At 37.4% G+C, this 26,685-nt stretch overlaps 1 protein-coding gene across 1 annotated transcript in view; it reads right to left on the bottom strand.

Annotated features, from left to right (window-relative positions):
- LOC150108084 (UPF0193 protein EVG1) overlaps window positions 1–26,685 on the bottom strand; it is an 80,591-nt gene that overhangs the window by 32,128 nt on the left and 21,778 nt on the right. The window contains exon 4 of the mRNA XM_090415948.1: window positions 17,145–17,276. Within this exon, the coding sequence (XP_090272074.1) occupies window positions 17,145–17,276 (132 nt within the window). The remainder of the gene's footprint in view (window positions 1–17,144; window positions 17,277–26,685) is intronic.

Raw genomic sequence — 26,685 nt, 5'->3', positions numbered from 1 at the left:
TTAGAGATGGTCGAGGGATGTTTGAAAAAAGAAGCATCTCTATCTAGAGTTAGGCGGATAAATAGGTAGGATTTAGATGGCTGAAAAGCATTGTAAAGAAGGAGTCGCAGAAAACGAAAAACGTTGTGGAGAGTATATAAAGAGAAAGGTGATCAACAAGTTAATGATCAATACAAAGTGCAGGCAAGAAAGATGAAACAAAAGACCATTATGAAAAGAAACTAGATGATGAACCCAAAGGAAATCCTAAAGAGTTCTTTCACTATGTGGTGAGTAAAAGGAAAAATGACTACAGAAGGATGATTTTAATCACTGCTGAAGGTAAGGAGATAACAGAAACAAACAAAACAGTTTTGTTGCTGAGTGATCATTTTGCAGAAGTGCACCATGAAAGTGGAGATGTGACACTCATTGATGTGAGAATAATTCTCGTAGACAGACTTAAAATGTTGGTTGTACATGCTTACTAAATAACTTAAGGCAATTACAACGTACAATAGAATATACATTAAATTAAAGTTTAATATATTTCCAATATTTTGGCAACGTCACGTTGCCATCTTCAAAGGAACTTACAATAGAGACACGTGCATGCAAGCACTAAACACAGTAAATGAGAATGAAGCAAGGAAGCTATTGTTTTTCTAAAAGTCCTGATAGTGCCCCCCTAGCAGGCTATGTAGGTATTCTTGGCCATTGGGCTGAAGGTCTAATGACGTAAGCTTCCCAAATTTGGGGCAGTCTCATGCAACCAAATTGTTAAGATTTGGCATGTTTCTTAGGGCTGAAGCTGATTCCATGAATAGTCCTTCAAATTTGAACTTGCAACGGTGTATTATTGTGGCTTTCTTCCACCGTATTCTGTGGCGTGTATCCAGAGCATGATCTACAAGACCAGAGTGGCTGTATTGGTGAAACTGGATGTAGTCCTTGTGTTCAGAAATTCTGATATTCGCTGTCCTGCCTGTTTGGCCAAAGTAGGACAGCTTACAGCTGCAAGGGACCTGGTATACATCAGGTAGGTCTAGGGGGAGTGGTTGGTCTTTGGTGGAGCAGATAAGGAATGCCAATTTTCTATAAGGTCTGTAACAAGAGGTCAAGTCATGTTTTTTTAAGATTTTGGTAATTTTTTCTCAGGTGTCTCGGATGCAGGGAATGGTGATGGAGTTAGAGTAATCCTTGTTGTGAGGGGGGGGGAGAGGTAGTGGTTTACTGGTTTCAATATTTTTTAGATTTTTTTTTTTGGGGGGGGGTAGCCATTGGCTGAGAAAGTGTTAGGATGTGATTTAATTCATTGGTTAGGGCATCGTCATTTGAACAGATTAGTTTAGCCCTGTTGTATAGTGTCTTAACAACTCCATATTGTTGTGAAGGAAGATGGTGGAATTGTTGGTGAATGTATCTGCCTGTATGGATGGGTTTTCTATAAACTGAGAAAACCAAGGTTCCATCAGGCTGGCAGATGACTAGTGTGTCTAGGAAAGGGAGGCTGTTGTTTTCTTCTTTTTCCAGGGTGAACTTAATTCTGAGGTGTTGGTTGTTTAACTGTGTTAAGAAGGAGAGGAGTGTAACAGAGTCATGTGGCCAAATAGCGAACACATCATCAACGTAGCAAAGCCATATGGTAGATTTTTTGTGGGGCAGAGTTTAAGGCTTTTTCTTCAAAGGTCTCCATAAAGAAATTGGCCAAAGGTGGGGAGAGTGGTGAACCCATGGCTGTCCCCTCTATTTGTTTGTAGAATTTCCTCTGTCAAATGAAATAGCCTGAGTTCATTGTGAACTGAGATATCGGGAGGAAATTTAGCTTGGATTAGCTCTAATGTTTCCTTGAGTGGGACATTTGTGAATAAGGAGGAGACATCAAAACTGACCATTATGTCAGTATGTTGGAGTGTAAGGTTTTCTATGCTTTCTTTGAAATGGGCTGAGTTTTTTTATGTGTGATGGGGTGTTGCCAGTAGTGTGTGAGCGCTTTGGCCAAATGTTTAGCTAATTTGTATGTGGGGGAATCAATGCCATCCACTATGGGACGTAATGGCACATTTTCTTTATGTATTTTTGGGAGTCCATATATGGGGGGGGGGGGTTAGTTATACGGTTTTAATTTGTTAGTAACTTCTACAGGCTAAGAAGTGACCTTCTTAAAGAGTCTGTGGAGTTTTCTAATTTGTGAGTTAGTGGGATTGTATTCAATGGGGAGGTAAGTAGCCCGATCTAATAATAGAGCATTAAGCTTACCTGTGTAGTCCATTTGGTTGAGTACTACAGTGGCATTTCCTTTATCCACTTTGGTGATTATTATTTCTTTGTTTTTCCTCATTTCTTGCAGTGCTTTATATTCCTTATGGGATGTGTTGGTTTTTGGTGGTCTTGCTTTGGAGAGAACACAAGCTACATCCAGTCTAATATTGTTGGCGATGTGGTTTGGAAGGTGGCGGATCCCACATTCAATTCGGATCATAATATCGTCGGCCGGTATTTTTCTGGGAGCAATGGCAAAGTTGTGGCCACGTGAAAGAGCGTTGAGTGCTTCAGGCTTCAGAGTAACTGAAGAAAGGTTGACTACCGTGTTAGTTGGAAGTTTTGGATCGGAGGTCGAGTTCTTTTTTAATTTCTCAAATTTGATATGTCGACACCATATTTTCTCGAATTCTTTATCTGCCGCAGTGCACGAGATGTCATAAAAAATTGACCAAAGCTTGTTATTTAATGTGCTGGAAAGCTCTCCTTCAAGCACCTGAATAGCTGTGTTAGCTTCAGCTAGGAGAATGCACATGGTGGCAATTTGTTCTTGTAGCAAAGCTTGGCTTGCACGGTTATAAATTTGGAGAGCATTTTGTGAAAAGAAACGGTGCTTGATTTTAACACAATTTAGGATTACCTGATTATCCTGGCAGCGTTTTAGGAAAGTCAGACGATTCTGTTGTCTTGATAGCTTTAGCTTCATTTTACCATATTGGCAGGCCTTGCGTGCAATGGAATCTCCGTGGATGATAGTAATTCTCATAGACAGGCTTAAACGTTGGTTGTACATGCTTACTAAATAACTTAAGGAAATTACAACGTACAATAGAATATACATTAAATTAAGCTTTATACTTTAAACTTTTGTAAACTTTTAGGAAAACCATAGCTTCCTTCTCATTTACTGTGTTTAGTGCTTGTGTGCACGTCTTTATTGTAAGTTTCTTTGAAGATGGCGACATGACGTTGCCGAAATATTAGAAATATATTAAAGCTTAATTTGATGTGGGAATAGAATTGGTTTATGATACTGCAGAACCTTAATGCAAATAGGATTAGATGGGAGCTCCTCTGACCACTGTTTAATTTAAGCCAGTAATTTAATCTTCCATCTACAGTACAAACTATCTATGCAGTGAATTGCAGTCCATATACATTACACTATTTGCCACCCACTAATATTAAATATTTTGTTTGTCAACTGCATCTGGTTGATTTGGGATTAAATGAGATTGGCTAACTTATCTTCAGTTGAAAAAGCATATATATATATATATATATATATATATATATATATATATATATGATCTTTTTTTTTTTTTTTTTATTAAACTTGCTAAAACATACATTGGAAGATAGACAACAAAAAAGAGTATTTACATATTATAAGAATGAATGTATATTACAGAGAAAAAAAGGATTTTCTTTTTAGATATACAATAGAAATGAGGGAAAAAAGATACATTAGTGGTTGACAGAATTTGTCTTTTCAGTAAGAGTCAATATTACTGTTCAGTATCGTGTTTAGTTATTTTTCAGTTGAAGTGCATTGTCGTCGGCAATTCAGAACAGGGTACCAGTTGGATTCCACTCCATTATGAATTTTGCGACAGTTCCTGTTTCTTTGTAATAATCAAATTCCAGTGAAAGCCTGCTTTGTAGTTTTTGATGTAGGCTACACATGAGGGTTTGTTCCAATTCAGTGATGGATGGGTGCTGATTATTTCTTGTGTGCTTAAGGTAGAAACTGTAAATGATGGTCTTGGCGCAGATGAAGAGGAAATTGCATATTCTGTGTTTGTTCTCTTCTTGGCTGTGTGCCAAGGCTTATCTATCTATCTATATATATATATATATATAGACAGATTAAAAAATGAATAAAAGATAAGCGTTATTGTTTGAGGAGCTACCCCTTTTTTATTAGCAACCGGTAGGCATTACATTGATAGGTTAGTTAAATTTAAATTTTTAAGATAATAAAATCAGCATACCTGGATAATATAAAGATCAGGTTGATGGTGATATTTAGATGAAATTCTTAAAAACAAGCTGAAAATGATGTGGATTGAGGAAAACAACGTGGAAAGTGGAAATCAAATACAAAAGTAACAATATATGAAAAAAGGCAGATATAAAATCATGAAAACAAAAACAAATTTTGGAAAGCAATGGATTTAAAGATTATAAAATTTAAAATTATAAGCTACACATACACACACAGGAAAAAAAAAAAAGTAGTAAAGAGAACCAGCCAACATTATGACAGTGTGCTGCCCATTTCAGTAGATCATCATCAGATGAAAGATAAGATAAAGGTTATGAGCTAGCCAAATGGTTCACTTGCTGGCCTGGTTGGCCAAGTAGTTAGTGAATCTGCTCTCTAGCTAAAAGGCAGCAGGTTCGAATCCCATCATGGACATAGATGTTTCTGATTGTCTGTAAAAATACTAGTGGTGGTGCCTTTCCATCATGCTTACACAGTGATCAGAATACATAATGAAAATTATGAACACAACTACCATATTAGAGTAAAACTTTAATTTAATATAAACCAAATAAATAAAATAAAATAAAATAAATAAAGTAAAATAAACAAAAAAATGGTGGTAGTGGTTGGTGGTAGATGCCGTTGGTGTAGACGTGGTTCGCTGTAGTTGGTGGATTGAGTGGTGGAGACAGAGATGTAGAGTAGGTGTCCTCCCTGGATGAGTCTTTGGACTCCTTGGAGGTGTCACATAATAATAATAATAATAATTAGAGTTAGGTAGGTTTGAAAGTAAGGGGAAGTAGTTTATTTTATTTAACAGCCAAGAGAGTGAGATTAGATAGGATATTTGTATGTTTATGGCATATTAAGACAAAGGATGTTGAAAGCAGTAGTGAAGTATGTATGGGGATGATCAGCATAGGAATGGAATAGATCCAGATGTGAGTGGGATAGTTGAGACTGAGCAGATATATGGAATAAGCAGTAATAAAGGTGATTGAGCAAGAGCAGGTATGGTGAGAAAATTGCAAACAAGTGGCTTGGGTAGGACTGGTAATAGACCTAAAAGGAAACTGCTGTGTTTATTTACAAATGCCATGAGTATCACAAATAAGGGAGAATGTTTCACTGATTGAGTTTATTCTCACAAAAATTATTGGAATAAGTGAAACATGGTTGAATGAAGTTGATATTAAACAGGAACTGAATGTGAAAAAGAGGCTATGGAAGAGATATAACAAGACAGGTGAAGAGAAGATGCATGAAAAATATAAGACACAGCCAGGAGAGTGACTAGTATGATAAGGAAGACGAAACTGGAATATGAGAAAAGATTGGCCCTTAGATCCAAGGAAAATCCTAGGGAAATTTTTAGCTATGTGACTGGTAGGAGGAGAAATGACTGTGGAAGAATGACATTGTGGGATAAAAATGGGAATAGAGTGACTGATGCAGAGGACATAGTCGAATTGTTCAATGAACACTTTATTGGAGTATTTCATCCTGGAGGAGTCAATTTGAATACTAGAGGGATAGGGCAGGTTTAGAGGTGCAGGAGGAGAGTGTGTTCCACATATTCAGTTAGTAAAGCTGTGGGACTGGATGGTATTTCATCATAAGTTTTGAGAGAATGTGCTAAGGAACTGGCAGTGCCTTTGACCTGGCTTTTCAATGAAAGTCTGGCTGCAAGAAAGGTGCCCATGGAATGGAAGGAAGGTAAGACAGTGCCATTGCATAAGGGAGATAGCAGACTGGAAGTGTCTAATGATAGGCCAGTTTGTGTGTCATCAGTAGTTAGTAAGATCTTGGAGAAAGTAGTGAGGGACCGTACAGCATTCGGCAGATGAGGGTAATGTTATCTGTGAGAGTCAACATGGATTTGTGAAGCGGCACTCTTGTTTTAGCAATATGCTAGTGTTTTATGATAAAGTTACAAGAGTATTAGATGAGGGAAAGGCATTTACTGCCATTTTCCTAGACTTAGCAAAGGCATTTCACAGGGTGTCACACGATAAGCTGATATTCAAGTTGCAACACATGGGTCTGGATGTTAGGTTGGTCAACTGGATTCAGGATTGGCTGTCCGATAGGTATCAGAGAGTTGTGTATGGTGGAGCAATATCCAAGAGGCAGAAGGTTACAAGTGGGGTTCCACAGGGCTTAGTACTGGGAACTATATTCTTTAACTTTTATATCAATTACATTGTCCGTGGATTGCAAGGGGATCAGTTGTTTGTGGATGATGTGAAGCTGGGAAGGGTTATTAGTAATAGTGCAGATGTGGTAGCCCTGCAAGATGATTTGAATAAGCTAGATAGATGGGTAAATGAATGGGGGATTTCAGTTTAATGCAGCAAAATGTAACGTCTTGAGGTTTGGGACACATCGATGGGATGCTGCATACTCTATGGGAGTATGCAGGTCAGCGTCTTCCCTACTTCCTCCAGTTTAACTGGAGGAAGTAGGGGAGACAAGAGATCTGTGGTTGATGATTGATAGAAACCTGAAATTTAGTGGACATATTGCAAAGGTAGTGAAGGTAACACAGAGGATTGTTGCAATAATGAGAAGGACACTGACCCATACAACAGAATGATAATATAAGACTCTAATCAGACTATACTTAGATTATCGTTCTCAGATCTGGTCCCCAAGATTTGAAGGGGATAAATTAACTGTGGAAAGGGTACAAAAGCAGATAACAAAGATGGTGTCAGGACTGTACAATGTTAGTTATGAGGATCGGCTGAGGGAGTGTGGACTGCAGAGTTTGGTGGATAGAAGAAGGAGAGGTGATATGATTGAGACTATTAAACTGTTGAGAGGTGGTTACAGGGTTGACACTGGGGAGTTCTTTCACTTGGTTGAACAGCGGGAAGGAGTCATGACAAGGGGCCATCCCTGGAAGATATGAAAGGAAACTGTGAGAAAGAGGGTGAGGAGTGGTTTCTTTTAATGGGGGGTGGTTGAATCATGGAATGCACTGTCTGATGGAGTGGTGAGAGTGGTCAATGCATTTAAGGAGTGGTATGATAGACTTTGTGTTTCCTAGGAGGGACCACCCTCGATGAGTCTTGATAGACTTGTGTTTCTTAGAAAGGACCTCCTGCAATGAATCTTTTGACTCCATGGAGGCCTGAATAATAATAATAATAATATCCTGACAGAAATAGAAATGGAAGGATACAGTGTTTTTGTGAGGATAGAAAGGACAAGAAAGAAGGGGTGGTGGGGAATTCTGAGGACAATAGCATGGAAATTATGTCCACATGTAAAGTAGATATGAAAGAGGGAAATAGTATCAGTGCTTTTTTAGGCAATGTAGTGTGAGTTGGAGATTGATAGGAAGAGATTTCAGCTGGATGATGCTATAAGCCATGGAATGTGGAGGAAGGTGATGAAGACATGTATAAGCAACTTGGGTTAGGGAAGTGTGATTATTATGGGTGATTTTAATTATCGCAGTATAGATTGGAATGAAGCAATAGCATTTGGGAACAAGGAAGATAATTTTTTGAGTTCTTAAGAGACAACTACCTTAGGCAGTATGTCAAGGAGGGCATGGAAAGATTGAGAGTTTTAAATCTGATCATTTCATGAGAGGATGTAATTGTGAGTGGGGGTTTCACACTTCTCTCCAGTTGGTGAGAGTGATCATGAAGTGATCACCTGGGTTGTGACAAGACACATGAAAACTTCTCTGAGGAAAGGATATATATATGGAAGTACTGGTGATATGACAAGCTTACAAGTCATTCTATGCTATAACTCTATAATGAGGACTTGAGTGGAAAGGATATAAATGCTGCTTGGGAACTGACAAATACTTATTACTATTATTATTATTATTATTATTATTATTATTATTATTATTGCAAGGGCACCTCCATGGAATCCTAAGACTCATCATGGGAGATCCAAAATATCAACAAAATATCTATGATACCTCTGCTTGAAACCAATAACAGACAAAGCACTCCCAACTGACTCAAGCAACACGTTCCATTCATTCATCACCTCTCCAAGCAAAAAATCTAGTCCTCACATCCTTGCTAATGCTCAGAGATGCTCTCTTGTTCTGCCCCCTCTGGCAAAGTACTGAAACATTTTCCCTGCATCATTCCTATAAAATCCTTTAAGTTACTTAAATGGTTTCTATCATATCCCCTCCCTCCTCCATCCTCATAGGGAAAGTTCCACAGATCACTCACTATCTTAGTCACTCCTCTGGATGCTCACCACCACTTCCTCATCCCAAGAAACTCAGGTGACCAGCTCAGTAATCCACATCTGGATTACTGAGCACAGTAATTCAGATGTGGTTGTATCAAGGCTTTATAAAGAGTAATGATAGTTCCCTTATCTCTACTTGTATGTGTGTGCGTTCTTCAATAACTAAGTAATCCTGTAAGCTACTCTGGCTAATTTAGCAAATATGCTCTCTAAACTTCAACTCTCTATCTACTACTACTGCCCCCAAATGCCTGGCTTCATCAATTTTCTGGAGTAGAGGTCCCTCAATGATACACCTTGTGATCTTTGAATCCCAAAATGTATAACTTGACACTTTTCCAGATTAAATTGACATCCATTATGTTTTGCCCATACATTCAGCCTATAATAAATTTAGTTTAATCCTTTATCCTTATACACACTTGGATAAAGGATTAAACTAAATTTATTATACTCTAACCAAGTGAAAAATAAACTTTCAATACATTCAGCCTGTTTAACTCATCCTGAAAACACTCTACATCACCTTGATTAACTATGACCCTACCCAACTTTGCATCAAAAGCAAACTGAATATATCCCTTCAAATTATTTTCTATATATTTATGTACAAATAAATACAAAATCTGGAAGAAAAAGCACTTTGGAGACAGCAGATGATGAATCAGTTACACAAAGAGTATAAAAAGCAGGCCAGGAGAACTTGGTTGATAAGGACAATAAAAGTGCAGTATGAGCAGAAGTTAGGAAATCAGGACAAGAAAAATCCTTGATTTTTTTTGATATGTGGAAAGTAGAAAGAAGAATGATTATGGTAAGATGATGTTAAGGAATGAAAGTGGGAAATTGTTAACTGCTGCAGAGGACATAGTCGAGGTATTCAGTGAGTAGTACATCAGGGCATTTCATCCCCAGTGTGAAATCGGAAGCTCAAGTGTAGAGAATAAAATGAGAGTTAAGTAAGCTAGATGTCAATAAGACAACAGGACTTGAATATATATTGCTACATGTCTTAAGGGAATGTTCCAAGGATGTTTTACCAACTAGCATCAGCCTTGGTGTACCTGTTTAACAGAGGTAACAAGAGCCCTGCAACAGCACAAATACAAAGGAGTAGAAGGAAGAAAAATTGTTCCACTTCACAAAGTGGAACAATTTTATTGTGAAGGCTAAGGGTAAAATTATAGGCTGATCTGTGCATCTGGACTTGTGCACATGGGTATTGAAGTGGTTGATGAGAGAGAGGATACAAAAGTGGATTGATAACACTGGTACTCTTTGTGCTTGTATGAGTTTGTTAAAGGGAGGTCATGTTTTACCAACTTGCATATGTGCTATAACAAGGTGAGGAATGTATTGGACAAGGGAGATATATATACAGTGGTATACTTAGATTCTGTAAAGACTGTTGATAGATTGCCACACCATAAGTTGATAACTAAACTGAAGCAGATGAGACTGGCTGATAGATTAGTGAGTTGGACAGCAACTGGATGTCAGATATCCCAGAAGAGGAAAGTCACTAGTGACATGCCACTGTGGTCTGTTTTGGGATCATTGTTATTTAATTTGTATATCAATGATATTGGGATGGGTTTAACTGGTGATATATAACTGTTTTCAAATGAAGCAAAACAGGAGAGAGTGAAGAGGATTCAAGATGTTGTGGCCTTACAGGAGGATTTGAATAGATTGTATGAGTTGGCAACAGTATGGAACTGTCAGTTCAATGTTGCAAAGTCTAAGATTCTGAAATTTGGCGGGTAACAATGGGATGCAACGTATACACTTAGTGGGGAAATTTTGGAGGAAGTCGAGGAGACAAGAGACCTTGGAGCAGTTGTGGACAAGGATCTGAAGTTAAGACATCACACTGCACAAGTTGTGAAGTAGTCACAAATAATGGCAATGATGCAGAGGATCTTAACATGCAGAAATAAAGAGGTTTTGGTTCCATTGTATCTATACAATGTGCTCAATGTGTATCTATACAATGTGTTCCATAGTGCTCAATAATCTATACAAGACCTTGACAGGTCTTGTATAGATTACTGAGCACAGGTTTAGGCACTGGTTTTCATGGTGATGAGGATATACTGCAAAGAGTTGAGAGAAGACCAAATAAGGTGGTAACTGATCTTTGGGATTTGAGATACGAAGACAGATTGAGGGAATACAGTTTGCAAAGCCTTGTGAATAGGAAAAAGAAAGGAGATAGGACTGAAACATTTAAGTTGGTAAAGAGTTGTTTCTGGGTTAATGTGGAAGCAATTTTTCATAAAATGGAAAAGGGGATAAAACAAGGGAATATCCCTGGAAGCTGTATAAGGAGGATATGAGCAGGGGCATAAGAAGCAGGTTCTTTGCATTGAGAGTGGAATGCATTGCCTGACACTGTGGTGAATGCAAATGCATTCAATGAGTTCAAAGAATGGTTTGATGGGATTTGTGTGTAACAGTGTGCCTCTTACTATGAGTCTTTTGATTCTATGGAAGTCTAATGATAATAATGATGATAATAATAATAATATTGACCACTTTTATATGTAGAGCTTCTGAGCATTGTAACTTGTTTTCATTTTCGTTGAAAACGATAATGAGAACCTTCTCAGTATCTTAAGTGTGTTTTCATTGTATAGCATGTAAAAATATTTCAGTGGTTCGAATTTTTTAATACTGCTAATCTGTTTATGTTTGTATTTTTCTTTTTGGTGAGATATAGATAGTCAGGTGTAGGGATATTGCAATCTCGGTAATGTTCAGTTAAACTTGATTTTAAAGAATGAGTGATGGATACTCAGCTCATTCTTTAAAAGATTTTAAAGAATGAGCTGATTTAAGATCACTCAGCTGGCAGTTATATTTATAAACAACATTATGCCATAGTAATATATCAGTTTGTGTTATTTTGCTTTTGTTTTAATAAGTTTTATGGCTTATTAGTGGTGATAAAAACAATTTTGTAATTTAAATAATTAAAGATGTGTTTGATGGTTTTGCAGATGTTATGAATATAAGGTGATTTCAAGATTATGTTTTTTTGTTTTTTTTTCATTCCATAACCAGGCAAACTGGCCAAGAGAACATGCACAATTTATACACAAAAATATACATTTAGGCATAAGACTAGCTGCCATATTATTATTACTATTACAGGCAACTTGAAGGAGTCCTTAGACTCATCAACATGATGTTTAGGGTCAAGAACTATCCAACATTTGCACAGTATCTATCATACTTTACTATGAACTCATTCACAGTCATGGTGTCCACAACAGACTATGGCAACCTATTCCACTCATTCACTACTCTTCTAGCAAAAAACCTAGTTCTAACACCCTTGCTAACTACACCCTTACTCAGTTTCCATGGTTGGTCCCTAGTTCTCCCACCACCAGACCTGTTCTGAAATTTTTCCGAACAGGTCTGGTGGTGGGAGACATACAAATTACTGAAAACCCTTCAGTAATTTGTATGTCTCAATCATATCACCCATTTTCTGTCTGTCAACTAGTTTCTGTAACCCACAAATCTTCCCTGTTCTCACAAGGCCTTTAAACCCTATCTAGCTTTTGGAGACTGAGTGGGCAGTTCAATCTCCACTGGTAGCCAATCAGAGATAGCTGGCCCATGTCTACCACTAATTATAGGCAGCCATCAATGAAGAGACCAGCAAACAAGTGCTGCCAGCTCTTGATACCTAACCTTAACAGGACATGTTACTGTCTGAAATAATGTGGGTTCTAAGGTTGATTTTTTTGAGTTTACAGGATGAAAAACCTGCTTGCCCATGCCAGAGATTGACTAACTCGGAACGGGTCAAAGAAAGGCTTACACAAAGAGTTCTGCCAGTTGGCGACTAGACTTGAACTATAAGTTTATTCTCGTAAGGTTCATTCCATAGACCTGCTACCATCTTGGTCACTCACCTCTGAATCCTCTCCACCTCCTCATGACCAAGAAACCCTGATGCCCAGATCTGTGCACATTAGTCAAGATGGGGTCTTATCAATAAAGAGAAACAATAATGGTCAATTGGTAGAGCCTCTGCTACTAATGGCTCACACAAAAAATAATAATAATAACCTGCTTGTCTCTGCTCATCAAAGTATTCTTCAGTAACCAAGTGATCTAATGAGCTGCTTTAGCCACTTTTGCTATGTACCCCCTAAACTTAACTCCCTATCCACTAACACTCCGAAGTCTCTGGCTTCATCAATTTCTTGGAGTACAGTTCCATCAATGTGGCATACAGCTGGTAATCTTTTCACCCTAAAATGCATAACCGTACACTTTGCCACATTAAACTGACATTCGTTCTTCTTTGCCCAGTCTGCCAATCCATCCAAATCATCAAGCAAAATTTTGACATCATCTGTATTAACTATTGCTCTACCCAACTTTGCATCATAAGCAAACAACTAAACAGTTCCTCTCAGATCCTTTCCTATATCGTTAATGGACAAATTAAACAGTAGTAGCAGTCCAAGAACAAAACCCTGTGGCATGCCACTAGTCACAGGCCTTCTTTTGGACTCTACTCCTGAATAAACTACTCTCTGATATCTCTCCATCAACCACCCTCCTATCCATCTCACCAATCCTATATCCATCCCCATGTGCTTCAGTTTGTTGATTAGAATTCCATGTGGTAGCTTGTCAAAGGCCTTTGCAAAGTCCAGTAGTATTACTGTAAACCCATTTCCTTTATCCTTTACCCATTTCTTGTGGCATACCACTAGTCACAGGCCTTCCTGTCAATGCTACTCCTGAATAAACTACTCTCTAATCTCTCTTCATCAACCACTCTCTTATCCATCTCACCAACCCTATATCCATCTCCATATGCTGCAGTTTACTAATTAGAATTCCATGTGAGCCCTGTCAACTGCCTTTGCAAAGTCCAGAAGTATCACTGTAAACCCATTTCTTTTATCCAACTCAGATGCACTGTATTATAAAATGCAAGCAAGTTACTGAGGCATGACCTACCCTTCACAAAACCATGCTGCCCACCCCCACACAGTATCCCATTTGCATCTATCCATTCCTGCATTTTGCTCTTGACCAACTTTTCCAATACTTTGACGACAACAACTCCTAATATGCTGATCAGGCAGTAATTTGCTACAGCAGTCTTGGAGCCTCTTTATGCAATGGAACTATTTTCACCCCTTTGAGACTAACCCAAAGCTGAGACTTAGATTAAACAATATGGTCAAGGGCACTGACAATTCCTTCACTGCTTCACGTAAAACTCGAGCTGGTATAGCATCCAATCCCCACAGCTGTATTCACATTAAGGTTCTGTGATATGCTACTCAACTCCATTTCATTTACCTCAGTTCCTGTATAAGCCTTTGGCTCTCTCATTCCTGCAATATCATTTGTTCCTAGATGATATACTCTTGCAAAGTGTTCATTCAGTAATTCTACTATTTTGAGACTGATTCCATTACCTTCCTACCACTGGCATTCATTAAAATCATTTTTTCAAAAGAACTGTTTGGGATTCTCTTTAGCCTGCATTGCTAACTTCCTTTCATACCTGGCTTTTGAAAGGAAGTTAGCAATCCTTTAAATCCCCTCCACAAATCTTTTTTTTTTTTTCAGCCCAAGCTTAATGATGATATTAATCCATTTAACTCCCAGCCCTTGCAGTTTACATGTCATGGCACCAATCCAAGCAATATCCTAAGCTTGTCATACTTACCAGCTCTGTAATTCCACATATACCCTGTCTTAACTGAAAATTCCACACATTTAGGCACCTCCCAAGTCAAGACCATATGATCACTCTCACTAATTGGTGGCAACGTGGTTACATTCATTATAGATAAATGCTCAGATGTAATTACCAGATCAAGCACTCTCAAACCCCTAGTATATTCCATCACATGCTGTCTCAGGTAATTAGTAACTGCATAAATTCCATTTCCTTCATGTGTCCTGTCCTCCTTCCAATCTATGTTCTCATAATTGAAATGACCCATAATAATTACCTGTCCTCCACTCATTAAGTCTATTTGCCGATGCATACTATCTCCATCATCTTTTATAATCCCTGGTCTATAGCAGCATCTAACTGTATATTTTGTTCTGCTGGTATCAATATCCTCAAATATGCTATTTTCACTGGCCTGCAGTTGAACTTCTACTCCTTTTCATTGCAGTTCATCGGTATCATCAATAACACCCCCCCCCCCATTCTTTTCTCTCTTTCGTCCCTGAACACACTATATTCTTCACATTCTATCCCACTAACTATATCATCTTCTCTTAGCCACCAATAACATTTGGCCAAGATGAGTCAACCAATGCCAAAAATTCCTCCTGCTTATTCTGAATGCTCCTGGCATTAGTATACATAAAGTGTAATAGCTCCTTAGGCCCACCGCTATCCTGACACTTTATACTAACTATCCCATTCTGGTTTGTTACCAGCGGTAATAATTTAGGCATATTATACACATTCTTACACTCAACTGCCTCACTGATGTCTGCATATCCACTTAACAGCCCCCCCCCCCTCTAAAAGCTCTACTTTCCCTGATTTTGCACATTCACTTTCACTTCATTCAACAACACTTTTTCCAGTCTCTGAACACCAAATCCATTTAGATGCAAACCATCCTTCTTGTATAAGTCCTTTTGCCTGTCAAACTCCAGACCACTCCTGCATAACTTGCACATCGAGTCATTTGCTATTATGGCCCTCCTTTTCAGCTCTACTCTGTCATACTGCAGCAACAGACGCACTATCTTAACTCTCTCTCTCTCTCATTCTTTTCTTTTGCTACTGCCAGTAATTCTTTCATGTCCTCTCTCATGCCATACTTTACTCCTTTCAAATCATTTGTTCCAGACACTTTGATTATTTCTTTCACCCTACCCTTTTGTGCTCTAATAGCCACAACATCATTAATTTTTGCACCTTTCCCATTCTTCAGAAGTTCAACTCATATCCTAAAATTATGGTTACAAAAGCCAAGCTGGGCCAGTTATAGGCCTCGTGGACATGTAAGTATCATTGTTTTTTATTATTAGTAGCAGTAGTAACATTACTTCCTCATCACCCATTACTTCCCTCATCATCGCAACCAAATCTGTGTGCAATAGTCCATCTGTATCAAAGCCTTATAAAGTGGATTAAAAACATTATTATTATTATTATTATTGTTATTCAGGCCTCCATGGAGTCAAAAGACTCATCGTGGGAGGTCCTTCCTAGGAAACACAGTCTATCATACCACTCCTTGAACTCATTGACCGTTCTTGCTCTCAGGCAATGCATTTAACAGTTCAACCACCCTCTATGCAAAGAAACCACTCCTCAACTTATGTAATATGTCCACTTTTGTAATATGTCCTCTAAACTTCAACTCCTTCTCCATAATCAATTTTCTGCAATTTGGTTCCACATGTAATACACACCTTGTGACTTTTCATCCCAAAGTCTACTTTTACACTTTGCCACATTAAACTGATTATTATTATTATTATTATTATTATTATTATTCAGGCTTCCATGGAGTCAAAAGACTCGTTGCAGGAGGTCCTTTCTAAGAAACACAAGTCTATCAAGACTCATCAAGGGAGGTCCCTCCTAGGAAAACACAAAGTCTACCATACCACTCCTTAAATGCATTGACCGTTCTCGCTCTCACCACTCTTTCAGGCAATGCATTCCATGGTTCAACCACCCTCCATGCAGGGTCTAGCACTATGCTTCAGGGTTCTGCACTTGGGTCACTGCTTAATTTGTACATTTGCAGTTGTTCACTGATTAGGCAAAATGGGCAGAGCAATAGTTAATAAATTTGATATACAAATTCTGCAGATCATTTAAATAGACTAGCAGTATGGGAAAAGGATCTGCAGATTTTGTATATCACCTTTATTAACTATTGCTCTGCCCATTTTGCCTAATCAGTGAACAACTGCAAATGTACAAATTAAGCAGTGACCCAAGTACAGAACCCTGAGGCATAGTGCTAGACCCTGCATACTCCTGGATTAAACTCCCCTGATATACTGCTCTTTGATATCTGGCAAATTCTTGTATCCATATCACCATATCTATCACATCCACCTCTATTTATTCCAATTTATGTAAGAAAGAAAATCCATGTGGTATCTTGTTGAATGCCTTTGCAAAGTGCAGCAGTATCATTGTAGAGTAATTTTATTATTATTATTATTTACTATTATTATTATTTTACTATTATTTGATATTTTACTATTATTTACTATTATATTTTACTATTATTATTATTATTATTATTATTATTATTTATTTATTTTATCCTGCTCAACTATCAATTTAGTATAAAATGTAAGTACATTTGGCAAAATCTACCCTTCACAAAAACTATGCTGTCTTCTATAGAGTATTATATTTCTATTATTATTTCTATTATCTATATATCTATTATTTATATTATATTATCTGTATATTATTATATACTAGTAAATAATAACTCTTTACATCTATTTATTCTTAATTCTCAAACTGAGAGTTAAATATAACTTTTCTGGAAATTATGAACATAAAATAATTATTGCTGAAGAAAAATATATTATACATATCATCAAGAAGAATAACTGTTTCATGAAGAAACAATTATAATTTTTCATTAAGTAAACATAATAATAATAGTAAACTGAAAAAAATATATACCTTCATCAAAATGATCCATTTCATGGATATCATCATCATCAAGTAATTTATATCCTGACACATAAGAAGGAATAGTTTCTTCACCAAAAGCCATTAAGTTTTGAAGTCTTTCCTTTTCTTTTGCAGGTCGGACTATTTCAAAAAGAAATAAATGCATTAAATAGCATGACATTTAATTTTCCAAAATTTAACTCAATAATCAAAGTAAAGAATTCAAAATTCAGAAACCTGCTCTATAATTCTTGCATTTATTTTATTTTATTCATTTATATATATATTTATTTTAGGACTGGGAGTACAAATATTTGTATGTTTAATATGTTTCTGCCACTGCTAACTTCCCTAATTTTATTAAAAAATTCATATCTATAATCCACTGTTACACTGGTGTGGGGGTAATGGGTCTGTTAGAATTAGAACTATGAGTGGAATAATAAAAATTGGTCTAATTACTCTTATATTTTTTGAGTGGTTAAATAATTTATGAGTGATAAATTATTATTTCATGTTAATATTTTAATTAATTTTATTTCATGTTGGTATTTTAATTAATTTTATTTCATTCTAGTATTTTCTTTCAACTTTTTACTTTGTGATGATATTTTAATTATTACCAATAATAATAATAAACTTCCATCAAATGTATATACTGATCATCTCACTTAAACAGCAAATTTTTACAATAATAAACCATAAATTCATTCGCCAGACAATCTAGCAATACATTCTACTCATACACTACTCTCAAGGTAAAAATCTACTCTCACTTCATCTTCTCTTCATTTTACACAGCTTTTGAGGATCGCATCTCTTGCTTTTCACTCTATGTATAATCCCTTCTGTATTAATCCTGTAAAATCGCCTTACCAACATCTGTATCATATCATCTTTACTACTATCCACTAAACTGTAGCCTTTGCTATGTTTTTTTTATTTTTTTTATTATTACTTTTATGTTAATCACACTCATGAAAGGTTTAGAATTACATTGTAAAACTGTAATATCTCAGTAGTATGGGTGGGCTAGGGATCAGATAAATCTGTAAACCATACCACAGAGACAATTATTATTATTATTATTACGGGTATCTCCATGGAGTCAGTAGGCTCATCGCGGGAGACCCAAACTAACAAAACAGACGAAAAACACACAACTGAATCAGGCAATGCATTCCACTCATTCACCACTCTCCAGGTGAAAAACCTCATTCTCACACCCTTGTTAACCACACTTTTCCTTAATTTCCAGGGATGACCTCTTGTTCTTCCATCACTATCACACAGCTGAAACATTTCCCCTGCATCAACTTAAATTACTAAAAAAAACCTTTTAGTAATTTAAATGATTCTATCACCTCTTCTCCGCCTATCAAACAACCTCTGCAATCCACAAGCTCTCAATCTATCAATGTAGAGAGCATTTTTTTACATCACTCACCAACTTAGCCACTCTCCTCTGAACCCTTTCCACAACCACCTCATCTCCAAGGAATCCAAGTGACCAAACCTGAGCACGGTAATCCAAATGTGGAAGTATCAACACTTTATAAAGGGGAATAATAGCCTCTTTATCTCTGGATGTCAGTGTGTTCCTCAACAACCAAATACTAAAATACTAGCATGAAATAAAATTAATTAAAATATTAACATGAAATAAATAATTTATCACTCATAAATTATTTAACCACTCAAAAAATTTAAGAGTAATTAGACCAATTTTTATTATTCCTATCTACCAACACCCCTAAGTCCCTAGCCTCATCAATCTCTTGGAGTACTGTTCTATCAATGTAGTACACAGCTGATAATCTTTTAATCCCAAAATGCATGAATTTACACTTTTCCACGTTGAACTGACATCCATTACCTTTTGCCCATTCTACCAGCTTATTTAAATCATCCTGCAAACTTTCAACATCAGCTGGATTTTTTATTGTGCTATCCAACTTTGCATCATCAGCAAACAACTGAATATCTGCCTTTAAGCCATTTCCTATATCATTTATATACAAATTAAACAACAATGGCCTAAGCACAGAGCCCTGAGGCATACCACTGGTCACCTGCCTCATCCTGGACTCGGCTCCTCCATACACCACCTTCTGGTATCTCTCCCTGAGCCATTCTCCTATCCATATCACCAATTTAGTATCCATTCCCATCTGCTCCAATTTGCATAACAGTGTTCCATGGGGTATCCTGTCAAAAGCCTTAGCAAAATCCAGAAGTACCACTGTGTAGCCAATTCCTTTGTCCAACTCAGATGTCATTCTATTATGAAAAGTTAATAGATTGCTAAGGCAGGATCTACTTTTAACAAAACCATGTTGGCCTCTATAGAGTATCATATCCTGATCCACCCATTCTTGAATTTTGTCTTTAACCAACTTTTCCAATACTTTTACCACTACTCCTGAGATGGTGATTGGTCTGTAATTAACTACTGCAGTTTTAGAGCCACCCTTATGCAAAGGAACCCCTTTGTCTAACTTCCGCTCCCTAGGGACCATACCAGAGTTCAAACTTAAATTAAATATCCAAGTAAGAGGGGTTGACAATTCATTTGCACATTCATGCAACACCTGAGCAGTTATTCCATCTAAACCTACAGCAGTGTTTGTATTTAAATTTTGCAATATATTAAATACCGCTGATTTCTTAGCTTCAATTCTCACATTAGTTATTGCTACAGGTACAGAGATATCCTCACTTGGGTGACAGACTTTTGAAAAGTGATTGCTCAGTAACTCGACTATTACATCTGATTTTGTCACCTCAATACCATCAGCACCCACTAAAGTTATCCTTCTGAAGTCATTCTTCCTTTTACTTGCCACATAGCAGAAGAACTCTTAGCCAAAGAGATCAAGGGATTACCCTTGATCTCTTTGGCTAAGGTGTTCTCATAATCTGATTTAGTTTTTCTTACTATGCTGGTAACCTTCCTAACATGAGCCTTATACTGCTCGTGGGTGTACCGATCGCCTTTCTCCTTGTAAATTCTTCATAACATTTTCTTTTTTTGCAGATCAAGCTTGATACTACTGCTCATCCATCTAATGCCTGTCTTGTTTGACTTCCTGACCATGGGGACACAATCTGATATTGCTTTCCTCAGATACTCACTGATTTTATCCCATGCACTGCTAACATGTTTCCACTGCAATATGTTCTGCCATGGGATGGCTGCAAGCTCACTCCAAAGCTTCTTATAATTGCCTAATCTGTAGTTCCATATATACCCCTTCTTAACAGAAAAATTAGAGATAACGAGGACACCTTACATATGCATATATCCTCTGAACCAATAACCAGGTCCAACACTCTCACACCACGTGTCCCTTCAGTTATGTGCTGTTTCAAGTAATTATCTCATAGAAGATGTATGAACTCCATTTCCTTTTTGCTATGTGATATTTCCTCCTTCCAATTGATCTCACCATAATTAAAATCCCCCATAATAATCACTTAACCTGCACTCATTGCACTAATTTGCTGATGCATGAATTTAATATCTCCCCTTATACTCCCTGGCCTATAGCAGCATCCAACTGTATATTTGGTTGCATTGGTTACTATTTCGCACCAGACCGCCTCAAATTCTCTCATTCACATGTCTATCATCTTGATATACTACTTTCTTTGGCTCAAATAAATACACATCAGCTATCATTAACAGTACTCCTCCCCCTGTTCTATCTTCTCTATCCTCCCTGAAAATACTGTACCCATTACATTCAATTCCAGTGACCACATCTTCTACTGACAGCCAAGATTCACTAATGCCTACAACTTTTGGTAAGATTGCACTGACTAATGCCAAAAATTCTTCTCTCTTATTTCGAATGCTTCTTGCATTGGTATACAAAAATTGCAGATTCCCTCTAGTTCTTGTACCAGCTTTAGAACTGATTTTTATAATCAGTTCTAAAGCCGGTACAAGATACCAGCTTTAGAACTGATAATAAGAATAATTTATAGAGAAGGCCTTGTCTCCAAACGGTGTTGATGGCTGTTGACAAAACAATAAATGCTGCTGATGTTTTTAAACCTTTTTAAAAACCAGCTTCTATGTGAGTTACCAAAGAGAGAACCTGGTCACAACACCCACAATTTGGTTTGAAGCCAGCTTGTTCTACTGGGACATTTTTAAAAATTGTGGAGCTTACATGGTGTATAGTGTTTGTGGATAGCTCCTGAACAGATAAGTGATATTTTAAGTAATAATTGGTGAATTTGCATAGTATTTACATAGTATTGTTTACTTTTAACCTGGCAAATAAGCCAGCTTGTGCTCCTAGAGAATACAGAGACAAATGTAAGAAAGCTAAACACTGTGTAAAACTAGCTAAACAAAAGTCATGGGAGGACTTTGGCAAGAATATAGAAAATAAATATCAAGAAGGTGGCAAAATATTCTGGAGGTTGTTGAAGAAGCTTAAGAATGGAGGAAAGAGTACTGTAAAAGGGGTTAGATAGGATAAAGGTGACATGAAAACAGGAGAAAAAGATATCCTTGAAGTATGAAGTAATTACTTTGAAAAACTGCTAAATGAAACAAGCAGTGATGACAGCACAGTGGTAAAAAACACTGACCAGGCATGCAGTCAGGAATACATATCCATACTTGAAGTAGAAAAAGCCATCAGAGGCTTGAAATGTGGAAAGGCAGAAGTAGATGATATTCGACCAGAAAATGCTGAAGTATGGTGGTATAAGAGTCTTACTGTGGCTGCACTGCATAGTTCAGAAAGCCTGGACAGAGGGACGAATTCCCGATGATTGGAGTAGAGCTCTCATAGTACTCATATATAAAAAGGGAAATAAAACTGAATGTGAGAATTACAGAAGTATTTCCCTACTGAGTGTTCCTGGCAAGATCTATGCAAGTATACTTGAGAAACAGTTGAGAAGAATTGTAGAAGAAAAGCTTGGTGAAGAACAAGCTGGATTCAGGCCAAATAGAGACTGTCAGGATCAGATCTTCACTTTACAACAAATAGTCGAGAAAGCATGGGAATATAACAAAGATCTGTATTTAAGTTTTGTCAATTTATAAAAGGCATATGACAAGGTGCCAAGAGAGAAGCTATTCAATACGCTACAGTTATATGGTGTCAATGGGGCATTATATCAAGCAATACTTAGTCTTTATTTGAGTCGTAAGTCAGCAGTTAGAATTGAAGGAAGTACAGGAAGATGGTTTAATGTTAAATCTGGTGTGAGACAAGGATGTACATTATCCCCTCTGTTATTCATTATCTATATGGATCACATTATGAAGGAAAGTGGTATTGAACATGATATCAGAATTGGAGATGTTAATGTCAGCTCTTTGCTTTATGCAGATGATGTTATACTTCTAAATACCGCTACAAGTTTTCAAGCTTCCATGACTAAATTGAATAACTGTTGTAATAGATATGGTATAAAGTTCAGCATTAAAAAGACAAAGACAATGAAAATAGGTAGAATTGTTGAAAATGTCAACTGTGTTGTGAACGGGGAACCTGTGGACCAAGTAATACATTTCAGCTACTTAGGCACGATTTTTACTGAAGATGGTAAATTAAATATGGAAATAGACCACAGAATCAACAAAGCTGGAATATGGTAGGCAGTCAATTGAATAAATTCATAATGAATAAGAGAGAAATTAGTCAGAACACTAAATTAGCTGTATACAAGACAGTGTTCAAACCAGTTTTAACTTATGGATCTGAGAGCTGGGTCAGAAGTAAAACACTTGACCAAAGACTAGAAACCACAGATATGAGAGGCCTGAGAAAGATTATAGGCGTGAACAGATGGCATCAATGGCAATATCATATTAAAAACAAGGATATTAGGAAAGAACCTGGCATTATCAGCATCCAGGAATGCGTTAGCAGAGCTAATCTCAGGTGGTATGATCACTTAAATAGAATGGGTGAAGAAAGATTAGCAAAACAAGTGTTCTCTGCCAGGTTGGCAGCAAAACGACCCAGAGGAAGACCAAGATATAGGTGGATTGATATGGTGCAAAGTGCCTTAGACGATAGAAATATAAGATCTGATAATGTTGGCGTTTTGACAAGTAACAGACTTATTTGGAGGAAAATTGTAGATAGGAAATTAGTAATGGTGTAAATTTTTTCATGTAATACTATCATATCCTGTTATCATCATCATCAAATTCCTCATCAGCATCATATCAGCATCATCAAATTCCTGCCATATACCCTTGAGGGTACATGGCAGGAATTTGATGATGATGATGATGATGATGTTTATTTTTAGTATTTTAGCTTGTCTGGGTGATTTTTTTTGTGTTTTTTGAGTATTTTAATAGTAAATTGATAGATACGATTATCTGTGTACATGGCTCCCATAAAGAGGAATACAAAGATGGCATCCAGGTCACCATATTTGTCTAAAAATTTTAACTTAAAGGATTTGATTCAGTGTACCGTTTGCAAAATGTATGCATCGAGGAGAGAGGGTTGGGGTCTGGTTAAACAACGATAGTGGAGTGAATGTGTGCAAAAAGTGTAAAGAATGTGAGGATATAAAGAGTGTTCCAGGTCATGTGAGTGATATCGTTATCGAAAGTGAGAATCTAGATAACAGTGATATGCAAGGTATGAATGGTGATATTTGCGAGGTAGTACCTGATAGCTGTGAGAGTGGCGTTGAAAGTGAGAATGAAGGTAAACATACAGTACGATTGAATGAATCATCGGAGAATAAAAATGATGACACTGACACAATGGGTGAGATTACTCTATTACGCGGAGCGATACATAGGACAAATCGGCAGCTGGAGCGTTGGCAAAAATGTTTACCAAGCGTACCAACTAATAATCGGCAAAAGTATGATAGAAAAAATAAGGGTATGATAGTGAGTGTAAATAAAATGAAAAAGAGGAGTCTTGTATGTAGATTCCTTATTAAGAAGTATGTTAGTTCAGAGTTTAACAAAATGGTACCAACCTGATGTGAACGTTAAGAATGTAAGCGAGTCAATTAGAATGCAAAAGCAGCAGGTGAAAGAATTGATAGTGGTGGCAGGTAGAAATGATTTGAAAGGAAACAAAATGGCTATGAGTGAGGATGTGAAGGAATTTCTTGAGGTAGCAAAAGAAAAGAGTGAGAAAGTTAGGATGGTGAGTCTGTTGCCATGGTATGACAGTGAAGAGTATAGAAGGAGGGCCATAATTGCTAATGACTTTATGCATGAATTATGCAGTATGAGTGGTGTGGATGTGTGGAATGAGTTCGATGGGCAAAAGGATTTATATAAAATGGATGGTTTACATTTGAATGGATTTGGTGTATGGAGACTTGAAAAGGTGTTGTCGAATGTAGTGGAAGTAAATGTGCAGAATCAGGGAAACTAGATTAATTTGGGGGGGGGGGGAGTAGTTATGCAGACTTTAGGGAGACAGTTGAGTGTGTGAATGTGTGTAATATGCCCAAGCGAGTAGGAAAGACCACGAATCAGAATGGGATAGTTAGTATAAGGCATCAAAATAGGGATGGGACAAATCGGCTTCTGCAATTCATGTATACTAATGCCAGAAGAATTAGGAACAAGAAGGGAGAATTTTTGGCCTTTGTTGGCACTTCCAGACCACAGGTTATTGGCATTAGTGAAACATGGCTGACAGAAGATGACACAGCTAGTGGGATTGAATGTGAGGGGGTATGGTGTGTTCAGGAGTGACAGGGAGAATAAAATGGGGGGAGGAGTGTTATTAATGATAGCTGATGAGCTGCAGCAAAGGAGAATAGAAGTGGAACTGCAGGATAGAGAAAAGAGCACATTTGAGGCTATTTGGTGTGAGATTGAGACTAGCAGAACAAAATATACAGTTGGGTTCTGCGGTAGTTCAGGTGATGGAATAGATGGTGAAGATAGTATGCATAAGCAAATAGAAGAAATGAGTGGAAGGAGGGTAATTATTATGGGAGATTTCAACTATGGTAACATTGAGTGAAAGGAGGAGAGGACACATGGGAGGAAGGAATATGCGGTTATTAAGGGATAACTATCTGCGACAGCATGTAATAGAAAATACTAGGGGTCAGAGAGTGCTTCACCTAGTAATTGCATCTGAGAATTTGGCTGTAACGAATATGACCACGTTGCCACCAATTGGTGAGAGTGATCATAGGGTCTTCATTGGGTCTTCTGGAGAGAGTGATCATAGGGTCTTCATTGGGTCTTCAATTGGTGAGAGTGATCATAGGACTTGGGAGGTGGCTAAAGGTGTGAAATTTACAATTAAGATAGGGCACATGCGGAATTATCCGGCTGGTAAGTATGACAAGCTTAGGAGTTTGATTGGTTCAATGCCATGGCATGCAAGGGCTAGAAGTTGATAGTGCATGGGAGGCAGTTAAGAAGTGTTTGCATGAAGCAATGGCTGACTGTATACCTAGAGTTTGAATAATAAATCAAGTAGGGGTTAAATGGATGAATAACACCATTAAGCTTGAGCTGCAAAAAAAGAAACAAGCATGGAGTGAATTTAAAGAGAAAGGTATAAAGCGCAGGTCAGAAGGGTAACGAGTGTGGTAAGAAAAGCAAAAAAGGATTACGAAAGAACATTGGCCATGCAGGCTAAAGAGAATCCCAAACAGTTTTTTTCGATATGTTGCAAGTAAAAGGAAAAATGTATATGGCAGAATGATTTTAAAGAATGCCGATGGTAGGGAGGTAACCGAATCAGTTGATATAGTTGAATTACTGAGCGAGCACTTTGCAAGAATATATCATCCAGGTGGTGACAATGCAGAAATGAATGAACCAATAGATTATACGGGAACTGTGGTGAATGAAGTGGAGGTGAGTAGTCTATTGCAAAACCTCAATGTCAATACATCTGTGGGATTGGATGGTGGTATACCAGCTCGTGTCATATGTGAAGCGGCTAAAGAATTGTCAGTACACTTGACCATTTTGTTTAATTTGAGTCTCGGGTCTGGGTTAGTCCGGAGGGGGTAGAAAGAGGGGGAAAATAATTCTACTGCATAAAGGATTTTCCAAGATTGCTGTTGTAAATTATTGACCGATTAGCATATCAGGAATCACTGTAAGGTCTTGGAGAAAATAGTCAAGAGGAAAATACAGGATTGGATAGATGAAAATGGAATACTGTATTGGGGGGGGGGGAGCAACATGGTTTTGTGAAGGGTAGATCATGCCTCAGTAACTTGCTCACATTTTATAACACAGTGATGGCTGAACTGGATAAAGGTAATGGGTTTACAGTGATTCCAATGGATCTTGCCAAGGCTTTTGACAGGATACCACATGGAATTCTAATCAGTAAACTGCAGCATATGGGGATGGATATAGGGTTGGTGAGATGGATAGGAGGTTGGTTGATGGAGAGATACCAGAGAGTGGTTTATTCAAGAGGTGAGTCCAAAAGATGGCTTGTGACAAGTGGTGTGCTGCAGGATTCTGTTCTTGGACCACTACTTTTCAATTTGTTCATTAACGATATAGGAAAGGATCTGAGAAGAAGTGTTCACTTGTTTGCTGATGATGCAA

Source organism: Typopeltis vanoorti, chromosome 3, assembly GCF_054136105.1.
Source record: "Typopeltis vanoorti isolate ZY-2024b chromosome 3, IOZ_Tvanoo_1.0, whole genome shotgun sequence".
NCBI classification, from domain to species: Eukaryota; Metazoa; Arthropoda; class Arachnida; order Uropygi; family Thelyphonidae; genus Typopeltis; species Typopeltis vanoorti.
Note: the sequence above shows the minus strand (reverse complement) of the source record. Positions and strands in the feature narration are given on the sequence as shown.